General features: G+C 39.8%; 1 protein-coding gene across 6 annotated transcripts in view; it reads left to right on the top strand.

Annotated features, from left to right (window-relative positions):
* Positions 1-19905, top strand: part of LOC109918860 (structural maintenance of chromosomes protein 6) — a 72044-nt gene that overhangs the window by 43626 nt on the left and 8513 nt on the right. For 5 of the 6 annotated variants that reach the window (XM_048596709.1, XM_048596710.1, XM_048596711.1 and 2 more), the window contains exons 15-23: positions 2186-2387; positions 3602-3716; positions 4737-4897; positions 7556-7691; positions 7788-7868; positions 8052-8222; positions 8313-8450; positions 10551-10696; positions 18067-18192. In XM_048596709.1, the coding sequence (XP_048452666.1) occupies positions 2186-2387; positions 3602-3716; positions 4737-4897; positions 7556-7691; positions 7788-7868; positions 8052-8222; positions 8313-8450; positions 10551-10696; positions 18067-18192 (1276 nt within the window). Of the gene's footprint in view, positions 1-2185; positions 2388-3601; positions 3717-4736; positions 4898-7555; positions 7692-7787; positions 7869-8051; positions 8223-8312; positions 8451-10550; positions 10697-12445; positions 12605-18066; positions 18193-19905 lie in introns of those variants that run through there. The other variant, XM_048596712.1, reaches the window with a different exon arrangement.

Raw genomic sequence — 19905 nt, 5'->3', positions numbered from 1 at the left:
GATTGAATACCAGAATGACCAAACAAGATAAGTTTTTGACTATTAAACTATTGAAATGCACATAGAAATGCTACAGTGATTTGTAATGGGATTGATCTCAAAAATGTTCTGCTGGTTTGACCTCTTGAACAGGATTATTCTTGTGGAGCGAGGATATGGGGTTACTATGTTTATGGAGGACAAACTGGATAGGGCAAGTGGTAAATATTTCTTCTGCATGGAACACCTAAAAAGACTGGCTCCCATGTGATAAGCATCTAAGCTAGCTAATTTGTTTAAGCAGTGTGTGGTGAAATGAAACGAAGAAAATGGGTATAAACTGGGAACGTCTTATTAGTCTCATCTGTTAGGATGTCACATGATATTTCACATCACTTGCTAATGCTGAGTGACCCAGCTGCATCCTGGAATAGGAGGAGTGATGTCCCTAAGAAAGGGTGAATATAAACTTTGTTAAATTTAACTTATTGAAGTACAATGTTATAACATTATACCTGTGTAGAAGGTCCCAATTTCATTGAGTTAATAATTAAAATAAAGACTTTCAACTTCTCTTAGTGAGATAACTGATTGCAGGAACGGACTTGTTGGCATATGGAGACAGGACAGATGTGCAATTTGGGCCATTATTCATGTATGATATACAGAATAACAGATTAATTGGCCTTGAATGACCTGTTTCTGCATTTCACTTACTGTTGACTTTTACTACAGTAGAAATGCAGTGCGAATACTTCAAGACCTTTCAATTTATTTTGTGCAAGACTACATGCTGATTCATTCTTTAGAAGATTCTTTCTTCTAAGAGGGTCAAGTCATAAATATTGAGAAAAGTATCTGATCAAAGTTAATCCCTCTTATCCTTCGTATTACTGTTTGTGGTTTGACCATTAATATTTATTTCTTCTATTGCTTGGGCATAATAAACAGGGAGGTGATTGCTTAGTGATATTATCACTAGATGGTTAATTCTGAGACCCAAGTAATGTTCTGGGGACCCAGTTTCGAATCCTGCCACGGCAAGTAGTGAAATTTGAATTCAATAAAAATGTGGAATTAACACTCTAATGATGACCGTGAATCCATTGCTGATTGTCAGAAAAACTTATCTGGTTCACTAATGTCCTTTAATCGGAGAAACTGCCATCCTTATCTGGTCTGGGCTACATGTGACTCCAGACCCACAGCAATGTGGTTGACTCTTAACTGGGCAATTATGGATAAGCAATGCATGCTGGCCTAGCCTGTGACACCCTCATGCAGTGAATGAGTGGAAAAGAATAAAAGTCGCCATTGTCTTACCAGATCATACATCCGCTGTCTCATTAGAGGGACAGCTGCTAGTGGTTTCACTTGAGGGTCACCATGCCTCAGGTGAGGCGAGAAGTTGGGAAGGAGCATCCTTCATGATAACCTCAACTTGTGAGGGAGTTGAGCTCGCACTGTTGGCGTGACTCTACATTGCAAACCAGCTGTCCAACCAACTGAGTGATGTTTGAGCGTAACCACTTCAGCAATATTTGTTTTTAACTATCAATTGGGAATGGTTTATTGTGGCATATTTAATAGAATTCAACATTCTTGGCAGTTCTAACTACGTTAATTAACACTGGTCAGCTAATCAGTTTAGTAGATCAGAATTAGCTCTTCTATCTTTTTTGCATCTATTACTTCCTTTTGAAGGCATGAATTAATCTATCAGCATTTTATTGGCTTACCCAAGTGCCTATTTCTGTCAAATTGGGGTACATGTGAGGTCATTTAGCAGTGAATAATGGTGTTTGCTCAAATCCTTACACTACTTGATATTTTCATAATCACTGCAAAATTATGCATGCAAAAGCCCTGACTTACTTTCACGTACTACTTGGGGTGGTTAGGTGAATTGTATGGTTTCTACAGACACCCAGCTGAGGACTAGAGCAAAAATTGAACATGAAACTTTTCTGTTTTGTGTTGCTCAGTGCTGTAAAATGCAATGCATTTCATCATAAAGAAACTTCAAATGTGATGAGCTGAGTTAAGTATTGACATATTCAAGCTTTATTTTGTCCATTGTATAATACAGTTCTTCTGATGTAAACAGTTATGACTGTGATGAGTTTGCTTGGAAACATATTAATCTTAGTAATTTTGAAATAGTCAAAGTTAATTGCTCTGTAAAAGTTTTACCTTTTTATTTTAGGTGCTTGCTTCAAGTTGAAATATCCTGAATTGGCTTTGGCGGTTGAAAGTTGTTTGAAAGGACTACTGCTTTCATTTTGCTGTGATAATTACAGAGATGAGCAGGTGCTACAGAGTTTGATGTCACGCTATTTCACTTCAGGAAGACGACCCCAAATTAATGTGTGTGAGTTTGCAAATCAAGTATACAATGTAAAGGGCAGGTATGTTTTGAAATTCTCAACTGTTTAATATTTCATTAAGATGTTGTCACGAAAAATGTTTTACAGAGAAGCGTTGGGTCAACAATATAAAATTCCCCACATAACATTTGTGCACTTAGAACATGAGCTAGGAGCAGAAGTAGGCAATTCAGCCCCTTGCTCCACCATTTGACACAACCATGGCTGATCTTATCTCTACCTCACAGCACTTTCTTGCCCATTCTCCATAACTCTTCATCCCTCAACTAATTAAAAATCTATTTATCTTCACCTTCGTCCCAGTGTCTGCTGCCCTCTGGGATCGTGAATTTCACAGGCTGACAACACTTCGAGGGAAATAATTTCTCCTCATCTTGCTTTTAAAACTGCTGCCCCTAAAAATGCTAGACTGCTCCACATAAGGAAGCATCCTATGTCTACTTTGTCAATCCCTTTTAGCGACTTGTACACCTGAATTAGATCTACCCTCATTCTTCTCAACTTCCAGAGATTATAGGCATAAACCGCTCAATCTCTCATCATAAAACAAGCCTGTCATCTCTGGAATCAAATCTAGAAAATCTCCTTTGAATAGCCTCTCGTATAGCAACATCCCTCCTTAAGTAAGGGGATCAAATTTCTATGCAATACTCCAGGTATGGTCTCTCCAATGTCTTGTACAGTTGCAGCCACACTTCCCTACTTTTTCATTCTATTCACTTCGCATTAAATGCCAAAATTCCATTTGCCTTCCTTATCAACAGCTATACTTGCACTTGTCTATTTCTGTCAGTCGGGTTTTATTTTAAAAAGGACCATATCTCATGGTTTAATGCATTGTACAATAGCTGTTGCTAGTCACATTTGAGTCTGTTACAAGTTTCAAAATAAATGATTATGCTGTAACAGGTATGTCATCTGTCTGTTAAAGCGTTAGCCACACAGATGAGTTTGCAGGAAAATGGGACTATGTACCCCAGTCCTGTTGTTAATACAGTTCAGATAGGTGGATATGTATTAATATTGTGAAATTTTTATAACATTCTTAGAATGAATGCAAATATCTTGTTTTGATTAGTCAAAAACTGCATAGTTGTATTTCATAGAGGGCAGAATTTTATTGCTGACCTAATCTATAAGGTTGTTATTCTTCATTCTTTCCAGTCACTGATTTCAAAGTTTTATTGTGGCGATAGTACTGAATTAATTGTGAATTTGTATTTTCCTCCATGAAGAGCTGTTCATCATCCAGATTTCCCAACAGTTCTTGATGCCTTGGAAATAAGTAGTCCAGTGGTGGCAAACTGTCTAATTGACATGAGAGGAGTGGAAAGAATCCTGTTAATCAGTGTAAGTTCATCTTTTGCAGTTTTCTTTCTGTAGAATTTCACATGTGGCTGTGGTTGTTTAAAAGTTTGAAATTGATTGGATTTACTTTGCATAATGCAGCATATTGAATCTCAGCTACTTATGTTGTTTAAAAGCCTGTTTCACCTTTCCCTTTCATAAAAGCTTATTGGCTTTGCCTGATCATATTTGCAGAGTGTCCCTGATTTACGAATATCCAAATTACAAGCACGATCCCATACAGGGATGTATTAATATTAGTTTTAAAAATATGACTTACAAATGTTTCCTCATGCTTACAAATTTGACTTGTGTACAGATCTACTTGCAAACAGACTCAAAAATGGAATCTGTTCGCAACCCAGGGACTATCTGTATCATTTCCTAAGTCCTTTGTTTAGGTTTCCTTCATCATAAGTTGTAGAAACGTCCTAGTAACTGTATCAAGCTTAGTGCTCCATAGTTTCATGTTTTCTGTCTCCTCTTTCATGAATAGTGTTTTTACATTTACTAACTTAATATCTGCTAGAACAATTCTATCATCAATGGATTTTGGAAAATCGTAACCAACTTTCTTTTTTGGTGAATTTGCCTTCTACCAGAACCAGACTTCCTTTTCATTTGTTCGAAGTTTGGAATTAATACATTAATTAGAAATGTATCATGAAATAAATTGCATAAAATCTTATTTGTCCTGGATTTTAAAAATATATTTCTGCTTCTATATGCCACTTTTAGAAACTATGATTTCATTACTTAGTGAGAGTTGGTTTCACTGCTATCAATGATTTGGCTCACTGCTATTTGGAACTGTATTATAGTATATGGAATATTAACTCACTGGTCAAATCTGGATGAGATGTATGATTATTATTACAGTAGCAGAAGCTAACATACACAACAGATTATTTCATTGCTCTTCAAAGAACAATGAGTAGGCATGTACTAGAATTTGTCTCGAGCAAACCGTTTAGACTAAATTAATTCTAGCAGGACACTAAATGTACGCTGTTTCATTTCTAGAGTAACAGCAGAGCTCGTGAAATTATGCAGCAGCAAAGACCACCTGCAAACTGCAGAGAAGCCTTTACTGCAGCAGGTGACCAGGTCTTTGCCAACCGCTACTACTCTTCAGAAACAGACAGGGCAAGATATTTGGGTGGTGATGTGGAATCAGAAATCAGGTTTGTAAATCTCTGTGTGTTAGTATTGCAACTTCTCAGAAATATGAAGGATTGAGCAATAGGTCTTTTAATGATTAAGAGAACAAGGAACAATACAGCAGAGGAACAGGCCCCTCGGCCCTCCAAGCCTGTGCCAACACATTTTGCCCTTCCATATTAAAACTGTCTTCACTTACAGGATCCATATCCCTCTATTCCCTTCCTATTCATGTACTCGCCCAGTTGCTTCTTGAGTGCTGCTATTGTGTCTGCTTTCACCATCTCCTCTGGCAGCGCGTTCCAGGCACTGACCGCCCTTTTATGTGAAAAATGTACGTCTCACATCTCTTTTCAACTTAACCCCTCGCACTTTGAATCTGTGTCCACTAGTAATTGGTTACTCCACCTGGGAAAAAGCCTCATACTTTCCACTTTATCGATGCCATTCACAATCTTATAAACTTCCATCAGGTCACCTCTCAATTTCCTGCATGCAGGTGAAAACAAACTCAGTTAATCCAACCTTTATCCTAACTAAAATCGCCCATACCAGGCAACATCCTGGTAAACTTTTTCTGTACCCTGTCCAAAGCATCCACATCATTCTGGTAGTGTGACCAGAACTGTACGCAATACTTTGGCGATTAGGTCCTGCACGTCCTTTATCCCCTTCTCCCTCCATACCTTGCCACTTTAGGGGTGGTAATGGTCTAGTGATATAATCACTACACTGTTCATCCAGAGACCCTGGTAATGCTCTAGAGACCTGGGTTTGAATTCTGCCATGACAAATGGTGAAATTTGAATTCATTAACTAACTGCAATTAAGAGTCTAATGATGGCCATGAAATCATTTGTCAATTGTTGGAAAAACCCATCTTGTTCACTAATATCCTTTAGGGAAAAACACTGCCATCCTTACCTGGTCTGGCCTACATATGACTCTAAGACCATAACAGTGTGGTTGACACTTACCTGCCCTTTGGGCAGTTAGGGATTGGTAATAATTGCTGGCCTGGCCAGTGATGCCCACATCCTATCAATTAATGATAAAGAAATACTTTTCCTCCCTTCCTTCACCTTAGTCTTCCCTTCAGTCTTTGTACAGTTATGATTCCAAGTTGTTAGGTGATGAGTATGTCACTATTTGAGTGAAGATGGCATAACAAATGAAGAAGCTAAAATGAATACAATGTTCCACAACCTGAAAAATTTGTAATGATAATTTTGTGAAACGTTAGAGAATGAAGAATTGGGTAGTGCTGTTTTCAGTATGTTAGTATTGCAACTGAAGACTGTTGCAGCAGAGATGCCCATGCAATGGAATAGTTGTAGTCGCCACAGCCTGGAACCGAGGCAGATATTGAACAGATAATGGTAACTGAAGTGTGACTTGTTTGTGTTTAACTAGTCCTTTACTAGTGCTCTTCAGTCTCTTACCCTCTTGCTGTCATTCTCAGAAGTGGTGCTAAATATGAATTCATCCGAGTACACCTAGGGTCTCTGGCCAATCGTTACTTTACAGGGAATTTGATAGAATGGGACAACTCTTCATTACCCTGAACCATTGAATGAAATTTCACATCCTTTGCCAAGGACGGTAAATGCAAATCAAAGCTGGGAACAGTGTTGCCTGCCAAACACCGTGCACCGACCCTCGGAGTGGCCATGCAGCTTTGAGGAAATTCTGCTGAGGAGACCTACTCTATAGAGCTGCTGAGGAGAGGAAGCTCTGCTTCATTGACTCCAGCCTTCATGCCCATCTCATGGAATTCTTGATCCCTCAGAATGTGGAACTCAAATTGTTTCCTCAGAACTTCTGGCAGTGCCATCTTTTGAGACTGCTGGTTTTGGCCACTTCAGAATGACACAGGGTACCTCTAAAAGCAGCGTTTAAAATGAGTTTCTCATAATATGAGATAACAAGGCGTAGAGCTGGATGAACACAGCAGGCCGAGCAGCATTAGAGGAGCAGGAAAGCTGATGTTTCGGGCCTAGACCCTTCTTCAGAAATAGGGGAGGGGAAGGGTATTCTGAAATAAATAGGGAGAGAGGGGGAGGTGGATAGAAGATGGATTAAGGAGAAGATAGGTGGAGAGGAGACAGACAGGTAGGTTTAAAGACCTTTTTCAAAAGAGTGGCGTGTTAATTGCACATCTTGTACTGCTGTTTGACAGCTTTATATACAACCAGCCTGGCTTGAATGAGGAAAACTGTCATATTAGAAATAAAGTTTGATGGGATGAATTCACACTTGTCTAACAAACATTGAGTTTTGATATTTCTTTTATTAAATGTTAAAACAGAAATATGGGTTGGCTGAAATGCTATTGCTCTTTTGTTGATGATCCATCTTTAATCAAAAACAGATGTGAAATCACTGGCTGTGAATGTCTGTATTTCAGTATTTGCTTGAGATTTGGGAGGCTTTGGAGCTCAAATTTCCCATGGTCATATGGTTTGAGGTGGCCGTTTTAATGATTTGTTTGTGTTCAGGAGTTTTGAAGTATTGACTGAAAGTTCATAATATACTGGAATATGCCTTTAAATGAGAAAGTTTATTTCTTGTAGTACAGCACTTGAGTGTAGCTGAGAAAAGGCAAAATGTCAAATTTATGTTAACTATCATTTGTTTTCCAGAAATATGCTTTGATCACTGAAGTATTTTCTATATTACAGTCAGCTGGAAATGGAAGTGAGCAACAAGATGGCAAAGTTGTCACATTTTCAGCAACGATTGCAGTCAATAATAGAAGAAATTCGGATTAATGAGACTCAGATGAAAATGAAACAAATGCAAAAGAGGAAAATCCAGGTTTGTAACTAAAATTTAGAACCAAAACATTGGATGTACTTCTAGATGAAAAGGAAATTGACCTTGAATATTTATTGTTCATTTTTTTTGGTTTAGGAAAGTATGACAAAGATAAAGCTAGAAATTTCAGATTTGGAGAATGTGGAGGAGCCACAGTCTGTGGACATCTCCACATTGGTGAGTGTCTTGACCCTTTTTGAATTAGTTTAGGCTTGTGCGTTACATTTTGAAATAGTGCACTAAATGAACTTTGGTGTCTTGAGATTGCATGAAGATAAATCATTCATAAAAGTTCGGATGAGAACTGATTCCCTTATATTTGCTCTTAATTTTCCTCATTTTTAAAACAACAAAACGTAGGAAGAAGAAGTGCAAGATATCTGGCACAGAATTGTGTCTGACAGGAATAAGCTAGAAGACGCCAGAAAAGATATGGATGAGCACCGAAAGATAGTGAATGAGGCTGAACAAAGGTACAAAGAAGTGAAGGAAAAGATCAATTTAATAGCTGAAGGAGCTGATCCAATTAAGGTGCAAATTGATTGTGTACAGTTTTACAACTTTTCTTGACTTGTTACAGAATTACTCAGTATTAAAATTACCTGCATTTCTTCAAAACAGGATGAGCTAAATAAGATTGATACAGAAGTTGGAAAATGTAAACATCATAAAAGGCATTATGAAGAGAAAAGAAAGGAGCACTTGGAAGGAATAGATAAGCTAAAAGAGAACCTGGAAAGTAAAGAAAAGGTTTTGGAGGTATACACAGATTTTTCATTCTGTGAGTGATCACTTGTTAAACATCAGAACTTTTGTAAAAGGAAAGTCATTGTGTTACGAAAGTATTAACATAAATTTTGCATCCTTATTTTGATTTGACTTATTCTTAAATACTTAATTTTTTTTAACTATTTTATCCATTGTTTGACTGTAATGAATATTTTAAATTATTTTTTCTTGAATATTTTAAGATATATTTCAATCGAGTTTTTAAGTTGTATAAAAGAACACAGCGCTGGATCATGGCTAATCTGATTGTGGCCCAACTCCACTTTCCTGTTTCCCCTCCATAAACCTCCATTCTAATGATGATCATAAATCTATCTGACTCAGCCTTGACTATATTTAGGACTCAACTTTCACTGCTCTCTGGACAAGACAATTTCAGATTACACAAATTACATTACAGCTGAAGCTGACCCTGTCTTCAGACATTTTAAATATTCAGGGTTTAATTTAATTTTTAACTTACCATAACCTAAAGATTCTGAGGATGTAACTTACTGTGGAGCTTGTGTTGGTCAAACTCAGATCAGAGTTTGATCCCGTCACCATCCTGCGATGTGTGACTTATCGTGTCCTGAAAACACAGGAAAAAGTGCTAAAATAATTCCATAAAATCAGCCGCATTGTATTTTGCAATATTTTGATACACTTGCAATTCAAAATGGTGCCACAAAACACGCAGATTCCATAGAAGGACTTCTTTCTCTGCCAAGCAGATATCTTTTCAAAATACTGGCCTCCAGCTGACTGTGTCTTTTGAAGTAACATTAAGCTAATAAAACGTTGCGACTAATTTGAAAATATAATTCAAACATCCCTGATTTTGATGAAAATCAATAACTCATCCTTCCAATTGATTTATACATTTTGCATTATTTCATGAGATACTCAACAAACCCAAACCAGTTTAAATTCTAGCTATTTGTAATGCATTCTGCTGTTTCAACTGTTTTAACTGTTTATGTCAGCATGGACCTTAAAGATGGAAAAAAAGATGACGTGCTAATGCAATAACTAAATGACTGTTGTGGTACTGCAAAAGTTATTGAAATGTCCAGTCCGTGAAATATACTCATATCTCAGAATTCCACTTTATCTATTTCAAGTTTTGGTGTTACCTTTGCTCTGCTTTTGAGGTTGTTTTGTTTCAACAGCAACTCTCCATCGGATTTGGTCCTAAAGACTTTGTGCTGACATTTAGATATTTTCTCCCTATAGCTATCCTATTGTCTTGTTTCTGATTTTACAACTACTCCTACTGAGTCAATCAAAATCAGGAGTGAGAATTATCCAAGATAGATAATACAAAATAGCCATCGGTTAGAATGTACTGTTTTCTCAACACAACTATTTAAGTGGGGCTGTCAGATTTCTGCTGGGATTTTTTTAAAGTAGGAGATGTTATAAGCACAGAGTTGTGATTTGCAGTAACAGTCTAAGCTTAGTCAGGACTCTGGAGAGCAATTGTCATAAATGTTTATAGCAGAGAAGGAGACTTTTCAGTTTATTGCATGTCCACCAGCTCTTTGTTTCAGCAATCAAATTAATTTAGCTGCCTTACTGTGGTCTAACAGCCTTAAATCATTCCTGCTCCAAGTATTTTTCCAATTGCACTTTTAAGAAGCAGTGGCCCCTGTCTCAGGTTGTGACAAATGGAGTTTCTTGATGTCACAGCTCTGTTTCAAAAAATAATTTTCTCCAAACTATAATCTGTTATCATTAGCTGCCTAATAGAGGAATTATCAAATTCACTGTGAAACTCATTGAGATTTTAAAAAAATGTGTGATATTCTTTTGGCTATTTAAATGTCAGAGAGTGGACAATATTTGAATAGAAAGTGCGAGTTAGCATGGTGCTGCTGAATTTACTATCCTATGCAGAAATTGCTCAACCGAGAAGGAAATGAGAGGTTTGAATTTGTATGTTGGACTCGCAACGATACAAAAACTTAAGTTTCTCTCCTTACACACTTGCATAGGTGTATAGATGGTGCATCTGGTAGTTGGGATGAGATTATGATGCAAAGTGCCCTATTTAGCTTCCTCAGATCTTTATCATTTTGTTTATTCCAGGAAAATATTGCTAAAGCCAAGCAGATTTATGCAGAGCGATTGGAGGTCGTCAGAACTCCCAAAAGTATTGATGTGGAGATCAATCGACTGAGAGAAAGGATCAGCACAGAACAAGAGCGCCATGGGAGCAAGGAAGAAATTACAAGGTGTTTATTCTATTTCTAATGAACACAACAAATGAAAAATCATATTTTTTTTTCATTTTTAGAACCATTCCTTTCCGTGAAGCCCTTTGCAGACTCAGGATGTTGCAAAGTACTTAATAACCAGTGAATTACTTTTGCAGTGTAGTAAAAATAGTAATTTGTAGAAACGCCACAATTTGCACTCAGCAAGATTCCACAAACAAGAATAAAATTATATACCTTTTTAGTTATGTTGGTTGGAAGATTGATGTGTGTAGAACATGCTCTTTTTTTTGTTACCACGATGCTGAGTCAGCAGAGATTGAATTGATGGAGACCATAGAATTTAAAAGAGAGGGAAAAGGAATTACTTTGAATAAAATGGTTTTCTTTAAAAATCACATCAGTATCAACATTGCAACATTTTTATCTGAAATCTATTTTCTCACAGTTCTGTACTGCTTGGCTGCTGCAATATTGGGCATTGTTGCTGTACCGCTATTGTTATTAATCACCTTTGGATAATTTTCCTCAATTTTTCTCCTTTCACCTGTCTAAATTGTCTGGGTTCATGTTGCTTATTTAAATCTATTTCAAAATGTTATCGCACTGAAGATGTGTATCCTCGTCAAGTGTTTGTCCAAATTTGAAGTGTTATTTTTCAGCTTCTATTACCCATTGTCAAACTGTATTTTCACTGCTGTAAGTGTGGACTGTCCCATCTTTTAATCTTTAAGTCAGTTTTGGACTCTTGGTTCAGATTACAATAAGACTTCAACTAAAAAATATGGTTGCATTCCTGAAAATCACAACTAAGTAAAATAATTTTGTGAAGGATAGATTAGTCAACGTTAAAGCTAGATTTCAGTTACCTTGGGCTTATCTTACCCCAGAACAATGTCATGGAAGTCTACAGCACAGAAAAGGCCCTTTAGTCTATCAAGACTGTATCGGTCAAAAATTAGTACCTAACTATTCTAATACCCTATTTCATCACTTGACCTATAGCCTTGGATGCTTCAGCATCACAAATGCACATCTAAATACTAATTAAGTGTCATGGGCGAAAAATCTTTTCCTCATTTCCATATAAATCTCATGCCCCATACCTTAAATCTTTGCCCCCTGGTCAGTGATCCCACCAACAAGGAAACAAGTCTTTTCCTATCTATGCAGCTCATTCCCACTCCAAGCAAATTTAAACATCTTGATCATTCCAACCCCCCCCCCAACCCTGAAGTCTCCTCTGTTCTAAGGAAAGTAACCCCAATCTGTCCAACCTGTCCTCATAGCTAAAACTCTCCAGCCCAGGCAACATCCTGATAAGTCTCCTCTGTACCCTCTCTAGTGTAATCACATCCCTTCAATATTGTGAATTGCAGAACTGCACACAATACTCTAGCTGTGGCCTAACCAGCATTTTAAACACTTCCAATAGGACATCCCTGCTCCTAAACTCTATGCTTCAGCTAACAAAGACAAGTATCCCATGTGCCTTCCTAACCACTTTATCCACCTGTCCCATTCACTTCTGGGACTGGTGGTTATGGATATCTATGTGTCTCTTTTCCTTGGTGTTCCTTAGGGTGCTACTATTTATCATATATGCCTCGGTTGTCCTTACCATGTGCTTCACCTCTGTCTTATCTGGACAACGTTGTCATATATGTGCAGCTCTGTGCATCCCAGCTGAAGTAACTTTCAACATAAAACTAAACATAAAAGGAATACAATATGCAAGAAAACATGCAATGCTTTTATTTTGACCAGGCTCCATCCAGTGGCAGAAATTGGCCATTTGGTTAGTGCAGACATCAGCTGAGGTCCCAGTACTACCTGTACTGATAAACGTCTGCCACTAGGTAGAGCCCAGGACTTAAATGTGAATTGAAAATGGTTGCCGGCAGAAGAGGCAGCCCGGAGGCAAAGGTTGGAGCAGAGGTCGAAAGGTAAGGCCAGGCAGCAAAGTCCAAGGGAGCATAGGAAGAATGATTCCAGTGAGTTAGAGGTAGGGGCAAACCCAGAGTTTTTGGTGTTGGGGAAATGTTGGCTGCAGGTGGTGTTTGTGCCAAGTATCAGGGTGGCAAGCAATACCAGGAGCCACGGTTGGCAACGTTAAGGGCATTGTATTGAGAGCAAGACACATTGAGGAAAGGTCACATTAACATAATAGGTCTTTGGCAAATGAAATTAAAGTGAAACTGCTAACGATAAATGGATATCATGACATTTCTTTAATGGTATTGAAGTGATACAACATGAAGTTATTGTGGTTAGTGAGACTACTGGGAATAAATATTGGCACACGCCTCAGAATTTAAGTTAGTCACAATAAGTACAAAATTGTGATACTTAAAATCATTCATGTCACACAAGTACCAGGCAGTGACTATCTATTTTTTAAAAATTTATTCATTTGTGGGACGTGGGTGTTGCTGGCTGGCCAGCATTTATTGCCTGTCCTTAGTTGCCCTTGAGAAGGCGGTGGTGAGCTGTGTTCTTGAACTGCTGCAGTCCACCTGTTGTGGGTTGACCCACAATGCCATTAGGGAGGCAATTCCAGCAAAATTCTCCAATAAGAGACAATCTAACCATCTCCTCTTGATATTTTTGGCATTCAGTGACTTATTAGTTGATGAATCCTCCAGTATCAATATCCTGCAGGATACCATTGACCAGAAACTGAGCTAGATTAGAAATGGAAATTCTGTGGCTTTAAGAGCAGGTCAGCGGCTAGGAATTCTGCGGCAAGGAATTCATTACCTGATTCGGATGCCTGTCTGCTGTCTACAAGGCACAAGTCAGGAATGTGATGGAATACTGTCCACTTACCTTGTTGGAGGTTCAGTCATCAACAGTCAAGAAGCTTGACACCATTCAGGACAAACAGACTCATTTGATTGGCATCCCTTGCACTGCCACTGCAACCTCTATCACCTAGAAGGACAAGAGAGGCAAATATATCACCACCTTTGAGGTTCCCCTCCAAGAACACACCATCTGTCTTGCAAATATATCACTATTACTTCATTCTTACTGGTCAAATTCCTAGAACTTCTTTGCCAACAGCCTTTTCTCCTATGGACTGCAGTGGTTCAAGAAGCCAGCTTACTACAACTTTCTCCAAGGCAATTGGTGATGGGCAATAAATGCTGGCATAGTCGGAGATGCCCACATCCTGTGAATGAAGTAACAAATAAAAGTCTCTTCACTCTGAAACACTGCTCGTGATTCTCCAAGACAACAAGGTGCAGGGCTGGATGAACACAGCAGGCCAAGCAGCATCATAGGAGCAGAGAGGCTGACGTTTCGGGCCGAGACCCTTCATCAGAAAAGGGGGAGGGGAAGGGGGTTTTGAAATAAATAGGGAGAGAGTGGGAGGCGGATAGAAGAGGGATAGAGGAGAGGATAGGTGGAGAGGAAACAAACAGGTCGAAGAGGCGGGGATGGAGCCAGTAAAGGTGAGTGTAGGTGGGGAGTTAGGAAGGGGATAGGTCAGTCCAGGGAGGACGGACAGGTCAAGGGGGCGGGATGAGGTTGGTCGGTAGGAGATGGAGGTGCGGCTTGAGGTGGGAGGAGGGGATAGGTGGGAGGAAGAACAGGTTAGGGAGGCAGGGACGAGCTGGACTGGTTTTGGGATGCGGTGGGGGGAGGGGAGATTTTGAAACTTGTGAAATCCACATTGATACCATTGGGCTGCAGGGTTCCCAAGCGGAATATGAGTTGCTGTTCCTGCAACCTTCGGGTGGCATCGTTGTGGCACTGCAGGAGGCCCAGGATGGACATGTCGTCTGAGGAATGGGAGGGGGAGTTGAAATGGTTCGCGACTGGGAGGTGCAGTTGTTTGTTGCGAACCGAGCGTAGGTGTTCTGCAAAGCGGTCCCCGAGTCTCCGCTTGGTTTCCCCGATGTAGAGGAAGCCACACCGGGTACAGCGGATGCAGTATACCACATTGGCAGATGTGCAGGTGAACATCTGCTTGATGTGGAAAGTCTTCTTGGGGCCTGGGATGGGGGTGAGGGAGGAGGTATGGGGGCAGGTGTAGCACTTCCTGCGGTTGCAGGGAAAAGTGCCGGGTGTGGTGGAGCTGGAGGGGAGTGTGGAGCGGACAAGGGAGTCGCGGAGAGAGTTGTCCCTCCGGAAAGCGGATAAAGGTGGGGAGGGAAAGATGTCTTTGGTGGTGGGGTCGGATTGCAGATGGCGGAAGTGTCGGAGGATGATGTGTTGGATCCGGAGGTTGGTGGGGTGGTACGTGAGGACGAGGGGGATTCTTTTTTGGTTTTTATTGCGTGGACGGGGTGTGAGGGATGAGGTGCGGGAGATGTGGGAGACACGGTTGAGGGCGTTCTCGACCACCGAGGAGGGGAAGTTACGGTCCTTGAAAAACGAGGACAACTGAGATGCACGGGAGTGGAATGCCTCATCCTGGGAGCAGATTCGGCGGAGGCGAAGGAATTGGGAATAGGGGATAGCATTTTTGCAGGAAGGTGGGTGGGAGGAGGAGTATTCTAGGTAGCTGTGGGAGTCGGTGGGCTTGAAATGAATATCGGTTTCTAGGTGGTTGCCCGATATGGAGACAGAGAGGTCCAGGAAGGGGAGAGAGGTGTTAGAGATGGTCCAGGTAAACTTAAGGTTGGGGTGGAAGGTGTTAGTGAAGTGTATGAACTGTTCGAGCTCCTCGTGGGAGCACGAGGCGGCGCCGATACAGTCATCAATGTAACGGAGGAAGAGGTGGGGTTTAGGGCCGGTGTAGGTACGGAAGAGGGATTGTTCCACGTAACCTACAAAGAGGCAGGCGTAGCTTGGGCCCATGCGGGTACCCATGGCTACCCCCTTTGTCTGTAGGAAGTGGGTTCATCCAGCCCTGCACCTTGTTGTCTTGGATTCTCCAGCATCTGCAGTTCCTACTATCTCGTGATTCTCCAGTTGATTGGGGTCCTCTCTCTTGCTGTGTTCTGTTGAGCTTAGTCAGTCTTGAGTCCACATCAGTGATGTCTGAGACTTAGTTATCATTCTTGGGGTACCACTACCTTACCATATTAGGCTATAGTTTTTCATAGTTAATACGATTGGCTCAAATTGATGCCATTATCGATACATTGTATCCTTCCCTGCCCGCATGTACACATTCATTCTGTTTATTATAACAAGTCTTTGCAAAATTTGCTGTCTGAAAGTCACACTTCGCTGGCAAGAGTATCATTTCTACAATTGTGGTTTGACCATCATATTGTCTGTCTTTTGAATTGCAAATGTCAACCGACATCCTTTCAGTCTCTTGCAGTGCAATATAATGAATTTCTTCATACAGGAATTATAATTAAATGTAAGGTGTATGACTTGAATAAAGTGCAATGCTTTGATACACATAGTGTAATTATTCGCTAACATTATCAAAATTCTTCTTAAAAATACCTTTTAATTCTTGAACTCTACAAGCAATCACAGCTTATATGACCTTTATTCTAACAGAATTTCTGGTGAAGTGTTTTTGCCCACATTTGTTAATTTTAGCAAGTATCCTGCTCAGGCAAGATATGACCCAGATATATTTCCTTTCTAAGTCAATGTAAAGTAACATAAATAATTTGACATCTTTAAAGCAAAATTAACAGTCATTAATTGCTACTTTGCCTTAACCCTGCAATTTCTTAAAGGCAGACAATTGCAAAGTTATTCATAAGAGTAATCCAACACTGAGTTTAAAATCTTAGACAGCTATGTTAGATAAATTTTCAGAATAGCATAAAGTCAGAATCCCAAAATTTCCTTATGATGATTAGATCACATGGTTTCCTTTTGTAGTTTTTATCTGATAGGTTACAAGACACTGATATAGCTAAGTACATTTAGTATTACAGTTTCCAATGTGCAGATAATATATAAAGTTCGAGGTGCCTTTAGTATAAGTTTGGTATTGGGTGAATTTTTATATTGGTGTTTACATTTTTTAACCTCTTCTTCCACACACGCCACCCACCCCAGTCCCCTTTCCAGCAGATGCAAATGTAAACAAAATCTCTAAATCTGCTTCCTTCAGTCTAAAGCTGATGCTTATCCAATAGGATGTTATATAACTGTAGTTCATCGATATCATTTGCACCTTTGCGTCAGGTAGTCAAGCTCAAGTTCTATTCCAGAGGCATGAGTTCATGATCTAGGTTGATTTTCACTGCAGTACTGAGGTAATTCTGCATTGTTACAGGTGGTGTCTCTGAAATACTAAAATCTAAGCTCCATCTTCCTCCTCAGGTGGACAGTTTGAAGAACAATGGCATAGAGTCATAGAGATATACAACACGGAAATAGACCCTTCAGTCTAACTCGTCCATGCTGACCAGATACCCTATATAAATCTAGTCCCATTTGCCAACATTTGGCTCATATCCCTCTATATCCTTCCTATTAATATATGCAACCAGATGCCTTTTAAATATTATAATCGTACCAGCCTCCACCACTTCCTCTGTCAGCTCGTTCCATACACGCGCCACCTTCTGTGTGAAAAAATCGCCCCTTGGGTCCCTTTTATATCTTTCCCCTCACTTTAAACCTATGCCATCTAGTTTTCGACTCCCGCATCCCTAGGAAAAGATCATGCCTATTTACCCTATCCATGCTCCTCATGATTTTATAAACCTCTATAAGATCACCCCTCTGCCTCCAATGTTCCAGGGAAAATAGCCCAAGCCTATTCAGCGTTTCCCTATAGGGTACATCTCGGTTTCAGGCTAATATTAATTTCTAAACCAACAAGAGCAGATTGTCTGGTCCTTGTTTCATTGCTGTTGTCAGATATTTTCATGTGCAGTGTGGTTGGCACAATTTCAGATATTACAACAAGAGTTTATGGATATAGGGCACAAACTATAGAATTGCATAGCTGTCAATATTTGATATTGGTAACCTTCTAGGGGAGGTAGTTTGTATGGCTAAGCTTTTTTTAAAGAGAAAATGGTGGACAAGTCTCAAAATTTCAGCAAAGCCTATGACCAAGTTACCTAATTGTTAGGTATTTGAGTCAGGGAAAATGAAAAATTGCAGAAGCAAAGGAATGTGTTCTGCAGAATTTTAGGTAATAAAATAATAATCCAGACTGATGATCATATTTAAGGGCCAGAGCTTAAATCAACATCAACATTTCTACAACACAAAACTAAAATTACTGTTGACAAATATTCACAAGTCTGTGTTTTGAATTTTAAGTTGCAACGTCTTTTAATTGCAAGAAGATTTTTGGCCAATTTTGTACATTCATGAATTTAAATCACAAATCCAACTTGCATAGATTGATATGCTTTGTGTTCTGATTTCTGTTCAAATAAACTTGTATTCTTGAGAGTTTATGTTTTGCTTGTATTGATTTAATTTTTCATTGTTATTTTGAACAGGCAGTACTTTGATGTTTTGGAAACATACAAGAATGTCAAAAGCCAGGTCAAAAACCTGAAGAAGTTCATGCAGCTGCTTGATAAAATAATGGAGGAAAGGCACAAGGCATATAAAATATTCAGGAGGTAATTTATTAAGTTGATTCAGTTTTAATTGTTTTTCATGTGCATTTCATCCCTCAATTAGCAGTCTGTTCATTTATGCTGTTCCAGTAAAGCTGCCAGGATGATACTTAACCTATAGCATGGCTGAGTAGTTTTCTTCATCTGAATTGACAGTTGTGCACAAACATATTACCAAGGCATATTATCCACCTATCTTTATGGTGCTTGTGGGGATCCATGGAAACTGAGAACTAAAACTGTAATTGAGTGTAGTACATGCAACTTTTTCATGCAGAGGGTGGTGCATGTGTCGAATGAGCTGCCAGAGGAGGTGATGGAGGTGGATACAGTTACAACATTTAAAAGGGATCTGGATGGGTACATGAATAGGAAGGGCTTAGAGATATTATGGGCAAAATGCTGGCAAATGGGAGTAAATCAGTTTCGGATATCTGATCGACATGTACGAGTTGGACCAAAGGGTCTGTTTCCGTACTGTATAATTCTATGACTCAGTATGCAGGGTGGAGGCATGGGCCAGTTCTCAGCCACATGGTGCTGTCACTCTGCACGGTGCCAATGTATCTGTTACCTTGGACCTTTTGTGCTCCGCTGCTACTGTGGTAATCTGCGCTGAGCCAGAGTGGAGCTGAGAACGTGGTGAGTGTGGGAGGTGCAGCATGAAGTGCTGGCCCTTTTGTTAGAGCTGAATCTGGGGAGAGAGTTTGGCTTACGATCTTACCTGAGCCCCACACGGTTGAGGGCAGCTGCCACTTCCAGCAACCAGGCTTCCTCTCCGTGACTGGACTGCACGGTAACCGCTGCAATTCGGGCACATGTGGTTGGATGATGGCATCATGGATAGCTGGCAGGACTGAGGAGGCTATGCAGAGCCTCACTGATCACTCGGTGTCTACATTCCAACCCCGGAATAATAAATGCAAATAAATGTGAACTTTATAAGCAATTAATTCAGCTGAAAAAGGTGGGTGTGTGCCATGGAATGGTTTGTTTCACTGAAGTATGCCTTGAAACTGAAAAAATTGGTAACTGTTCATCTTGGTAACATTTTAACCAATTCACTCCATTCATTGTGCAAATGCATCTGCTGTCCAACACTGTTCAATTGAATGAGCCAGCAACTAAAAAATTCATCACTGGGTTGATGTTTCTTGTAACTACTGCAGCTGTCTCTGCCTGAACAGTATCACCACCATCTTCTTGCATATTGTGTGTAATTTTGAAAACCTCACTGTTCACCTGGGAGAATTCATTTCGTAATGATGTTTCAAGTCACACTTAAAACACTTGACCACACTCCAAGCATCCCTAAAGTTCATTCTTCTGTTTTAGTTCCTTAGTTCCTGTTGTTTATCATAATCATTGCAAGGAGGCAATGGCCTAGTGTTATTATCGCTGGACTGTTAGAACATTATTTGGGTCTCTGGATTGAGGACCCGAGTTCAAATCCCACCATGGCAGATGGAGGAAATTGAATTGAAAAAAAAAATCTGGAATTAAAAGTCTAATGATGACCGTGAATCCATTGCCAATTGTTGGAAAAACCCATCTGGTTCACTAACGTCCTTTTAGGGAAGGAAACTGCCATCCTTACCTGGTCTGGCCTACATGTGACTTCAGACTCTCAGAAATGTGGTTGACTCTGAACTGCCCTCTGGGCAATTAGGGATGGGCAATAAATGCTGCCTAGCCAGCGACGCCCTCATCTCGTGA

This window comes from Rhincodon typus, chromosome 5 (assembly GCF_021869965.1).
Source record: "Rhincodon typus isolate 14 chromosome 5, sRhiTyp1.1, whole genome shotgun sequence".
Classification (NCBI taxonomy): Eukaryota; Metazoa; Chordata; class Chondrichthyes; order Orectolobiformes; family Rhincodontidae; genus Rhincodon; species Rhincodon typus.
Note: the sequence above shows the minus strand (reverse complement) of the source record. Positions and strands in the feature narration are given on the sequence as shown.